This window comes from Apteryx rowi, unplaced genomic scaffold (assembly GCF_003343035.1).
Source record: "Apteryx rowi isolate R43461 unplaced genomic scaffold, aptRow1 scaffold_1195, whole genome shotgun sequence".
NCBI lineage: Eukaryota > Metazoa > Chordata > Aves > Apterygiformes > Apterygidae > Apteryx > Apteryx rowi.
In genome coordinates this window covers 85,847-97,542 of record NW_020447414.1, presented here as the reverse complement: position 1 = coordinate 97,542, position 11,696 = coordinate 85,847, and the positions used below count along the sequence as shown (strand labels likewise).

Below are 11,696 nucleotides of genomic sequence, written 5' to 3'. Positions count from 1 at the left end.
CTGAAGCCCCCCTCCCTCTCCTCCCCAGCTCTGGATCTGGTGGTGGCTGTTCTGTACGTGGTGGTGCCTCCAGCAATGAACCCTCTCATCTACAGCATGAGGAACAAGGAGCTCAAAGATGCCCTGAGGAAATTGATTTCGTGGACATTTTTCAGCAGTGGTAACATTGCCATTGCTCTCCACAAATGATTCCCACTGTGTCCTGTACCAGGACTGAGCTTTGTTTGTTCACTTTATTTTTAGTATGACTATTATTACTGTTGTTATTATCATTTGTCACCATGTTGCTACACAAATGGTTGGGTTCATTCCACCTTCACTGACACTGCTCTGTCTCACCTGGTGCCCATATAAAGTTGTGTCCAACAGTGGGTCAGAGCTGACTCCCTCACAGTAGCTCTGTAATAAAGTAGGTTCTTCCAGGTGCAGTGCCTGAAGGGCTCTTCCTCCAAAGCTGCTGTCCCTTATGTCGTGTACCCAGCCCATTTCCTTGAGACAACCTCGCCCACCCTGCATGCTGGTCCTTACCCCAAAAGTCACCCCCAGACAAGGCACCATGCCCAGCTGGAGGACTGGATGTCCAGCTGTGAGCCCTGGCAGGATGTGCCCTCTGCTGGGTCCTCTGCAGGGCTGGCAGGGAGCATGCAGAGGAGGTCCTGGGGCCATCTCCTGGGCCTGCAGACCATCCTCCTCCCATGGGAGCCTCAAGCAGGGTCTGTTAGAACAAATATCTGACCCAGCCTGTTGCTGCCTGAGCAGAGAGGAGAAACTGCCCCAGGAAACTCCTCCCAGACCCAGCCCCTCATACCAGCCATTTCCAGCACTGGCCATTCCCCATGGTCCCGGTGAGGGGTGATCTCTGAGTGTGACCAGCTCCATCTGCCTGCTGGGCTCAGCACATGTGTGGAGGCAATGTCCAGCCCTGCCTGGCCTCTCTGCGAGCTCAGACCTCAGCACACCCCAGAGAATGGACTTCTGCTACCCCAGGGGGACAGGATCAGGGCTGGGCAGGGTCTGGGGACTGGTGGGAGGCTGCCAGGCAGGAGGGCCACAGTGGCCTGGGCACCGAGGACTGTCATGGGAACCATGGTGGGGGGATGTTTCCCCACCCTAGAATGCTCCCTGTCCTGTGAGGTGCCTGCACAGTGGGGGCCATGGGACTGCATGCAAGGCAGCAGGGCTTGGTCAGTGGAGGGATGAGGCACAGATGGGAGCCACAGCATTCCAGAAGCTCCTGACTGGCACGGAAGTGACTCACTGCTGCTAGCAGGACTGGGGGGGGGGGCGGTTCTTAAGGACTACAGGCACCAGTACCACCTGCCAGGACTCCCAGACTCAGCACAGATGGTTGGTGCCCAACACTGCACTGTGCCCCTTGTCCTGTGTCACCGTCCTCTTTCAGGAGCACTGCCGGGTGCACGACTCTCTGCCCAGGTGTGGAGGGGAGCTGCTGGAGGTCTGCTCTTCTCATGCCTGCTGCCCCAGCTCTGCCCTGGCATTGGCCCACAGGCTCTGCCCTGGGTCATGTTATGTCTCCATACATTCTCATCTGAGACAATGCAGGCACCTGCTGTGCATAGCTCTGCTTGGAGATGGCCACTATGGCCTGCCTGCACAATCGCAGGAGATCCCAGCAAGGCTGTGCTTGGAGGTGAGGCTGTGATTGTCCTCAGTCAAAGTTGGTGGGATGGTCTGGCTGGGGGCCAAGGGTAAGAAAAAACACAAGACAACAAGGAGAAGATGCTGTAAGGGAAATCTCAAATGAGCTGTAGGAAAAAAAAAAGAAATGACCATGGTAGTTGAGCAGCACTGGGACAGGGGACAGCAAATCTTTACAAACTCTCCTGGAGAAAGCACCTACCAACCTGATCTAACTGTCAAGTTAGCCCAGCTCAGAGCACATCATGGTTCTGCAGATCTACAGCGGTGCCTCCAAACCCAAATCCTCTAGGAGGAAGGGCAGAGTCCTGGGCAGGGGACACTGTTGTGAGGTTGAGGCCTTGCTGGCATTTGTACTGCCTGGTCAAGCCTGTCCTCAGAGTTACACAGTGAGTGAGTTCATCCTCAAAAGGAGTCTCTGCTCCATGGCCAACAGGAGTCAAAGCAGTGCCGGGAGAATACCGAAACGTTCTCAGGAACACACCAGGCATTCAGGCCCTTCGACTACCGAAGTGTCCCCAGACCGGTGCTTTGCATCCTGGGTCTTAAGGGCTGAGAAATCCCTAGAGCCAGAGCAGATCAGAGTCCCCTCCCCTGGACTCATGGGTTACAGGGCATCAGCAGGGCTGTACTGGCTGCAGGGAGGGAATCAGTGCCTGGGCCATGAGCAGATCCCCCTCTGCCCTCCCCTCTCTCTTTACTCCCCGGAACAGAGATTGTGTTTCCCATGTTGGCCCTCCCTGCCGAGCTGTATAACCAGCTGGAGGGGATGCAAGCTTCACCCTGGTGAAATGCAGGAGAGCCCAGTCTCATCTAGAGGAGCAGGGTCCCACCACACTTGCTGGGTGGCCAGGGCTGCAGGCTGCAGACCCACTCTGTTCCCCGCACACCTCCTGCCTGGGGCTGCAGGGTGCCRAGCAACAAGGCAGGCATGCCTGGGCGCCTGGTGCCATTGGGGTGGTGGCCTTTGCACCAGCCTCTGTCTGTAAGGGACTCAGGAGATTCTCCAGATCCATGTTAGTGGCAAAGTTCGTGTCCCAGCTTCTTCTCTCTGGAGAGCTGAGGATTTCATTCTTGGGAGAAGGGGAAAAAGGAAACCCTTTTGTCCATGAGATCACCCCAGTAACCCTCTACTGCCTTCTCCTGCTGTGTCACCCCAGAAGTCCTTTGACAGGGGCATTCTTTGGTTTCTGACCCTCTACCTGACCCTGCTTTGAGCAGCAGCTTGCACTACAGGCCTCCTGTGGTCCCTTCAACCTGAGTTATCCTGAACGCCTATGATCTCAGGCCCCATTTCAAGCACAGAGTAAATGCCTCTGGGACGTGAGAACTTTGTGCTTTATGTGACCATCTAAAAGAAAGCAGGTGAACACCACCTCCTCCTCCCCGTTGCCTCTAAGGGCAGCCTGGCAGGCACTGCCTCAGGCATATCTACATTACAACGGAAATTCTTTGCATCCACCTTTAACTACCTGAAAGGCCATTGCCTGGATCCCCTCAGGGGKGAGGGGAGAAGAGCAAGCTTTTCTGCAGTGTGATTTCTGTACCTCTGTAGTTTGCGCTTCTAGGTATACGGTGCCATCCTCCCCTTGGTTTCTTGCGTGAAGCTCAGGCTGGATGGGGATGTGAATATGGAGGCTGTCTGTCAGTGCTGTGACCGCGAGATGGTGGAGAGGTAAGAGGAATAACAGAATCACTGCCCCGGACTGCAGGAGAGAGGATTTCATCTCATTTGGGATGGAGTTAGGCAAGGCAAAGCTCAGCTGGAGCTGGAGCTGGAGCTAGAACTAGGAAGGGATGGGGAGGGTAACCAGAAGGGCTTCTGTAAGGACGTTGGCAGCACAAGGCAGCCAGCCAAGGAAAATGTGGTCTCCCTGCTCGGTGGGTCAGGGGACATAGTGACAAAGAGAGGGGAAAGGCTGAGGAGCTCATTCCCTCTTTTACCTTGTCTTTTCCTGGTCTTGTCTACTGACAGGCCTCCCTGGCCCCTGAGTCCTTTGGCAGCATCTGTGTTAACAAAGCCTCACCCCTGGTGGAGGACGATGCATCTGGGGAGGACTTTTGCCCAGTGGGCACACACAAGTCCATGGGACCAGACGGGAAGCATGCCAGGGTGCAGGGAGAGGTGGCTGGAGTCACTTCAACGCTGCTCCCAATTGTCTAGGAAACGTCAGGGTAATCAGGGAGGTTCCTGATGACTGGGAAAAGGCAGACATCACACCCATTTTCCAGAAGGGCAAGAGGGAGGGTGTGGGGAACGACAGGCTGGTCATCTTTATCTCAGTCCCTGGGAAGGCGATGCAGCAAATCCTCCTGGAAACCATCTCCAAGCATAGGAAGGACAAGGCCTGGAAGCGGCAGCATGCGTTGACCAAGGGGAAATGGAAACTATGCCTGACCAACCTGATTGCCTTCTGCCATAAGATGAATGCCTGCGGGCACAAGGGGGATTTTGCAGGGATTCTGTGAACCTTCACTTTAGCAAGGCCTTTGGCACAGTCCCCCAGAGTCTCCTTATAGGCAAATTGTTGAGCTCTGCRCTGGATCAGTGGACCATAAGGCAGGTGGAAGATTGGAGGGACCATCAGGCTGAAACGCTGTCATCAGTGGTACAAGTTCCTAGTGGCAGCTGGTTACTAGTGACATCCCTCAGTGATCAACATGTGGGCCAGGACTGTTTAACACCTTTATGAATGGCCTGCACAGTGGATGGAGCGCACTGTTGTGGACAATGCACRAGTGGGGTGAGCCCCTGGGCAACCTCATCTAGTTCCCTCTGCATTGACCAGGGTGGCTGGGACTAGGTGATGTCCAGAGGTCTCGTCCACCCTAAGTGCTGTGATTCAGTCAACCATTCCCTGGAGTGCTCTGTAAAGAGAGAAGAGGCTGAAGAAGAAGAAAGGACAGAAAGGCAGAAGAAGAGGTCTGAAACATGACAGTTTAAATAAAGTAGTTCCTATGAACAAGGTTTCTCCATTCAGAGTGTTGGTAGAAAATGTATTTTGATGAATAATGTGTATATATACATATATATATATATATATATATATACACACTTGCATAGACAGGCTGATTCCTGTAGTGCACGAACATGGTGCTGCCAATTAAGAAGAAAGAAAAAATATATGGCAATGGTAAAAACTGTGTGAAGTTTTTGAAACGAGGATTACTTGTCAATTGTTGCGTTGAGTTATTTTTTGAGCATATCTCAACTTATGATTAGGATCTCCTTTTGGGGTTTGATTCATTTGACCACATAGAGAGGCTATTGCTGCCTGAGATGCCCTGGGGCAGCTGTGTTCCCATGTGGTGCTGGAAATTTTGGAGGCGGCTCCTGCGGGACCTGAGCTTGGCATTAGGAACGGTATCTCAGAACAACTCAGTTGAGACAACATAGTTCCCTCTTTGGACGAGAAAGGGAAGTCCAGAGAACTGGACTGAAATCGGGGCTTCCAGAGTCGGACATTTCCACCTCTTGCACATAACCATCCTCTGCTGCGACAATTTGTAATGCTGGAATCAGTCTTCCTTCAGTGCTGAGAGAGGGCCCATTGGTGATTATTTTAGTCTACTTCAATGAACATGATGAAAGAGTGGAAATCCTCAGGAAGGGTATTAATYGCGGGAGAAGAAATATCGATCTCCCCTTGACCTTGTGTTTCCACTGCTCTGTCTGTTAGACTGCGGATGTAGTCTCAGTGCTCTCTCACATATTTCCACATGTCCTGATTAAACTGGTCATTTCTAAAGGCATCTTTGCATCAGACTCTCTGGACATATGCACTTCCCATAGTTTACCAGTTTTCCTCCTCCACTTACTCTTTATCCATTCAGGTACCTCTCAGCTCTGCAGTTGCTGCTCTGAGCTGCTGGGAGTCTGAAGCTTGCCTCATCTTTCAGCAGTCTCCTTGTCTCTTTAGCCAGCTCCCTTGTTCTGTTTCTTGTCTATCCTTTCCTATCTATCTGTGGAAAACATTTCAAGGAAGGTTATGTCTTGTGGGCAGTGGACCTCACTGGAGACAGCTTGGACTTGACATACAGTGGAGGAGCGTCTTGTATCTTTTATTAAACAGTTCCAAATTATAATTTGCTTGTTTGCAGTTAAGAATAATCCTTCCGTGTCTGTTTGCAGCTAGTTCTCTAAGGAAAGCAGGTGGGAACTGATGCACATGAGCTGTTCTGTTCAGCTACAGGCTTGAGTGGCAAAAGGTTGGATTTTCAAAAGAGTGATCTGAAGTCCCCAGTGTGACCACTGACTCCACACCCCCACGTACTTCTTCCTCCTCAACCTCTCTGTTCTGGACCTTGGCACCATCTCCACCACTGTCCCCAAATCCATGGCCAATTTCCTCTGGAACACCAGGGCCATTTCCTATTCAAGACGTGCTGCTCAAGTCTTCCCAGTTGTCTTCTTGTTAGCAGGAGAGTATTATCTTCTCACAGTCATGGCCTATGACCGCTATGTTGTCATCTGCAGACCCCTGCACTATGGGAAACTCATGGGCACCAGCGCTTGTGTCAAAATGGCAGCAGCTGYCTGGGCCAGTGGTTTTCTCAATGCTCTCCTGCACACTGCTAACACATTTTCAATACCATTCTGCCAAGGCAATGTGATAGACCAGTTCTTCTGTGAAATCCCCCAGATCCTCAAGCTCTCCTGCTCAGACTCCTACCTCAGGGAAGTTGGGCTTCTTGTGGTTGGTGCCTGTTTATCTTTGGGGTGTTTCATGTTCATTGTGCTGTCCTATGTGCAGATCTTCACTGCTGTGCTGAGGATTCCCTCTGAGCAGGGTCGGCACAAAGCCTTTTCTATGTGCCTGCCTCACCTGGCTGTGGTCTTCTTGTTTATCAGCACTGGCCTGTTTGCCTACCTGAAGCCCCCCTCCCTTTCCTCCCCAGCTTTGTATCTGGTGCTGGCCATTCTGTATGCGGTGGTGCCTCCAGCAGCAAACCCTCTCATCTAGAGCATGAGGAACAAGGAGCTCAAGGATGCACTGAAGAAACTGGTTCAGTAGGTACAATGTCAGCACCAATAACTTTCCCATGTGCATCTGCTCCTCATTCCCGGGGTATTTGGTAACAAAGCTATGTGTTGTTCATGTCTGTCTGTCTGTCTTACTTTTCTCTGTTACATTCTCCTAAAATAAAAAAAATATTTTGCTGCGTGCCATTTGTCCTCAGGAATCTCTCATTTAAATCTGATCCAGAGGCCGTGTTGAAGCAGGAAGCCAGGCTTCCCCTTTCATCAGCAGAGATGGGGGAACATCAGAGCCAACTAGTCTGAGCTCCCACAGATGCCTTCAGTGCAATGCAGAGAGTTTCCCTTTGCAGTGTCTCTTTCGGCACTGTCTCTTTCAACACCAAGGGAGCTCAAGGGTCAGATGAGTATAGGTGGGGTGAGACCATGGGTCCCGTGACCATTAAGAGAGTTCAACTCCCCTGGCCACAGTCAGGGTGTGATCCCACACCCCTCTTCCGYGAGGGTGGCAGCCGGCTGTCACTGTGGGCTGGTCCCTTCCCTCTACAGAGCTTCAACACTCAAAGCGACGTGGGAGTGGAAGGGAGGAGATTCTGGAGAAAGCCTGTGGAACAGACCTCTGTTCCTCAGGATCGTTCCCCCACTTCCACAGCAGGCATTTCCTTTCTGCAGCCTTTTCGTGGGGGCTGCAGCTTTCTTGGAGACACGTCCACCAACAGCAGCAGGACTTTCTCCTTTCAAGGCCTTTCCAAGTCTGGCCTTTCTTCAGAAGGTGGAGTAAAAAATACACCCAAAGAAATTGCACCACAAAAGGGCCTGCTGCTCTGCTTGTGAACTCCATGGGATGCGGGGGACAAGCTCGGAGCCTCCATGTCATCTGTTAGGGACTGAGGGCTGGATCCAGGATTCATCTCTCTGTGACCAGTGCCAGTGGAGATGGGGAATGGTCTCTGAATTTTCTGCCTGGGGCTGTCCCACAGGTGACAGTGCTGATGAGACATGCCCATCCCTCTGGAGGGGAATCTGAGCCCCAGGAGAGCTMAGGGGATCTCCAGGGACAGCGTGTGCCTGGGATGGGCAGTGAGTGGAGCCTCACAAAATGAGTGACGGTCCACGGTGGAGTGACCAGAAGGTAAAGCACTAAATCCAGTTATGCATGGTGAAACGAGGGCTCTGCACTGCCCGGAGAGGCAGTGGGGACCCAGGAGGTGCAGGGAAGGGTCACCGGAGAGTGATTCCTGCATCCTCAGTGAAACACCACAGGCTGGAGCTAGAGCACACCCAAACACATCTGCTGTCATTGCAAATGCCCTGGGGTCACTCTGAGCACTGTCCATGAGCACAGACATGTGCCAGCAGTATTAGTGGTGGTGATCCCTGTCCAGCTGGGTCTGCTTCCCTCCCTGACCAGCATGGCCAGAGCTGAGTCAGGAGTCACCACATGGCCTCATTACCCCACAGCAACTCGCTCTGCAGAGCAGCACTGACAGCCCAGGGCCCTGCAGGGAGCACAGGACAGGGGTGCAGGAACGGCCAGGCCAGCATGGACACACTGACCCAGGGAAAGGCTCTCTGGGGAGCAGGGATGTCCCAGGAGAGAAGCAGGGCAGCATGCAGAGATAGGAAATGAGAACGAGAAGCAGGTTTCCCTGTGCACCAGCTGGGGGCAGACAGCTCTGTCCCTGAGGCTGCAGGATCTGCTGGAGGGGCTGCAGGGCCAGGGCTCTCGTGCTGTGCTGGGCAGTGGGGTGGGCATGGAGGGGCTGCAGGCAGAGAGGGAGGGGGATGTGCTGGGCACAAGAGCAGGGGATACAGAGAGTGACCGGCATCATTGCGGGGCCTCCTCCCCCTTCCCGGGGAGCTGCTCCCCTTGTCCTTGGGCCTGGTCTGAGATACACTGTGGACATGGCTGTGCCTGGCCCTGCACCTCTCAGGTCCTGACCTGACACTGTCCCCTTCCTGCTGACCTGACTTGCCATCTCTACCTTGGACCTGTCCCCTCACTACAGTTAAAAAAAGCTTTGGCAAGGGAAGCTGAGACCTGAGCATATCCCAGAGAAGGCTGTAGGTACAAAAAGTGATCCTATATCCAGAGCAGCAACTCTTGCCTGACAGGAAGTTTAAAGGTGTAAGAAGAGCTTCAGATTTGGACCTCTACCTAGGTAACACTACACAGAAAGTCTTGGATGAAAACGGAAGGGAAAGCATTTGGGGTATGATTTCATGATGGATAGTTAGGAGAGTAGGTTTTTCCGTATCACAGCTGGCCTGCTTATGCACCATGTGTGATGGGGTTCCTGCTACAAAGAGGATGTTGTCAGGAGCAGCAAGAGCAGGGCTGCTCTGTATGGGAAGCGAAGCCAGGGGCTGAGGGTGCCGGCAAGGCAGGCAGGGCAGGGACCCACCGACGAGAGGTGCTGTCCCACAGTGCCCGGACAAGAAGAGCAGAGCAGGTTTGGGAATGGTAACTGGGGTCAGGCACAGTCCAGCGATGGCCAGACAGGACTCGAGGGCTTCAACCAGCTCTGCTTTGCACAGGAGCTTGGACTGGAGACCTCCAGAGGTCCCCTCCCGCCAAAACTCCTCTGTGACTCCATGAATTCTTGCTCCTCAGTCTGTGCTCCAGCACAGCTGGCAGGGGGATGAGAGCACCTAGGGCAGGGCAGAATGAGCCCCAGTCTCAGCTGGGGCCTTCACCCCAATTTCCCTGCTCCTCCCCCTGCTCCTGGCACCACTGTTGCTGTGCCCATGTCAAACCCTCCTGCCGCCAGACTGCCCCAGGCCCGAGGCAGATCCAGCTCCCCTGAGCGCTGTGCTGGAGACTTTCAGGAGCAGGATGAGGTGGGGGTGGCACGGCCAGGATGGTCAGGAGAGGGCAACTCCCCTCTGCCATGCTGGGGCTGGGGCTGGGCACAGCTTTTCCCTGGGGAGCTCCCTGAGGAGCTGCTCTGGGGATTCTCCACCTCTGCCCTGGCAGCAGCACCAGCGCTCAAGGTGTTGGGGTGGATGTGCACAGAGGGTGGAAGGGGCATGGGCTGCCCAGGGGAAGCATTGAGACCTTGTCCATGCAGGCAGGGATGGAGTGAGGAAAGCCAGAGCTCAGCTGGAGCTGGCACCAGAGAACTTGGACATGGAGAGGGCTGGGGTATTATTAAATGACTCTTAAATTGTCCCCAAGAGTCTGGGGGGGGGGGGGGGATCCGAGCACCCACGCCCTGCCCAGTCTGGGCTGGGCCCCAGATGGAGGGTCAGCACACAGCCATGCTCCGGGATCTGCCAGGGTCTGGTGCACAAGAGAGGTCATGCAAGGCTGGCCTTTTCCCCTCCGTTGGGATACAGTGACCTGCAGGAGGACACAGCTGGCCATGGACAACCCCACAGCTGGGGTGAGCAGCCAGCACAGGAAAGGGGTGATGTGAGGGGCTGTTCTGGGACGATGGCCCTGGGGCAGCTTCCCCAGTGTGTCCGTGCAACAAAGGGAACACCCTGGGCTCTTCTCTCCTGCACCCGCCATGTCCTGGTGCCTTTCCCAGGAGACCTGCATTTGCCCTGCAAGCACACGGCTCTGTGCTCCCACATGGCCATTCACACGCAGTAGCTGCCTGATGGCATTTTTCCTCTCCTGGGCCCTTCCCAGCCCAGCCCAGACCCTCCCCAGCTCTCCCCACCTTCCCTGCCCTCTCCCCAGACCACCCAGCAGAGCAGCCCATGCTGGCGGTGGCCCCCAGCAGTGCCCGCCACAGGGGGCTGCAGAGCTCTGGGCACTCACTGCACAGCCCCAGACACTCTGAAGGGCACAGCAGGTCCTGGGGGGCAGAGAGGGGTGTCAGCCTCCCAATCAGGTCCCAAGCTGGGGGCCAGCAATGGCACAAGGAAATGGAGGCCAGTCACTGCATGTCTCCACTGCTGTTGTGACCAGGAAATCCTTAACCCTGGCTGCCTGCAGCCGCTCTGGCCAGCCCCTCTCCCCAGGACAGAGCACGAGTCCTGGTCCTGAAGCTCCTCAGGCAGCTCCAGTGACAGGGCAGCCTTCCCCAAGCTGACACACAAAAAAACAGGTTTTCATTTATTCCTCCCCCCCCTCAAGTACCCAATTGCTCCTTTGCTTTTCTCCAGGGATGTCCCTGCTCCCCAAAGAGCCTTTCCCCAGGTCAGTGTGACCATGCTGTCCTGGCTGGCCATTCCTGCAGCCCTCCCCTGTGCTTCCCGCAGGGCCCTGGGCTGGCAGTGCTGCTCTGCATAGTGAGCGGGCCCACACTGGGGTGACTCCACACTGGTCGTGATGATCAGGACAGAGCCAGCTGGACCAGCATCACTGCACCTGACAACCCCCTCCCCAGGATCTGTGGCTGTGGAAGATGCTTGGAGCAATCACAGGGCATTTCACATAGCTCAGGATGTGTTCAGAGGTGTCATTAGACCCAGCCCACTTCCTCTCCTGAGATTTGGTACGTTCTTCAGTTTGGCCCTTTACCTTTGGGTGACTCCATGTGGTTTTGGGAGTCTCCACTCACTGCCCATGCCAGGCACACGCTGCCCTGGAGATCCCCTCTGCTCTCAGGGTGGCTCCATATTTCCTTCCAGAAGGATGGGCATCTGTGAGCAACCTAGTGATATGTGGGACAGTCTCTGGCAGATACCACTTGACCACTCACCCTCTCCAGGGGCACTGGACACACACTGGGCACCCTAACACATCACCCTACAAACGCATCCCCCTTAGCCCATGGAAAACCCAGGCACGGCAACAGGGCCTTTTCGAGTGCAATTCCCTGAGCGCATTCTTGGCTCCAGCTTGGGAAGAAGAGCCCAAACTTCAGGCACTGTGCTGAGGAGATCCCCTTTTATTACAGAGATGCTACTTGGGAGGCCAGCGCTGACACAGTGATAGACGCATTCACAGAAGGCCTCTGGGTCAGATAGACTGGCTTTGTGTTGCTGGAGAAGTGGGATGAATTCAAACCCTTCTGCACAAACATGATTATCACAGAGAGAATGCCCAAAGCATAAAATTTTTCTGAGATGAATGGGAAATCACTTATGAAGAGTGATGGGGAGC

At 54.4% G+C, this 11,696-nt stretch overlaps 1 protein-coding gene across 1 annotated transcript; it reads left to right on the top strand.

Moving 5' to 3' along the window:
• The first annotated feature begins 6,104 nt into the window (after positions 1-6,104).
• LOC112975943 (olfactory receptor 14A16-like) lies at positions 6,105-6,623 on the top strand. Its single transcript, XM_026086650.1, has one exon. The coding sequence runs from the start codon at positions 6,105-6,107 to the stop codon at positions 6,621-6,623; it is 519 nt and encodes a 172-aa protein (XP_025942435.1).
• Positions 6,624-11,696: the final 5,073 nt, after the last annotated feature.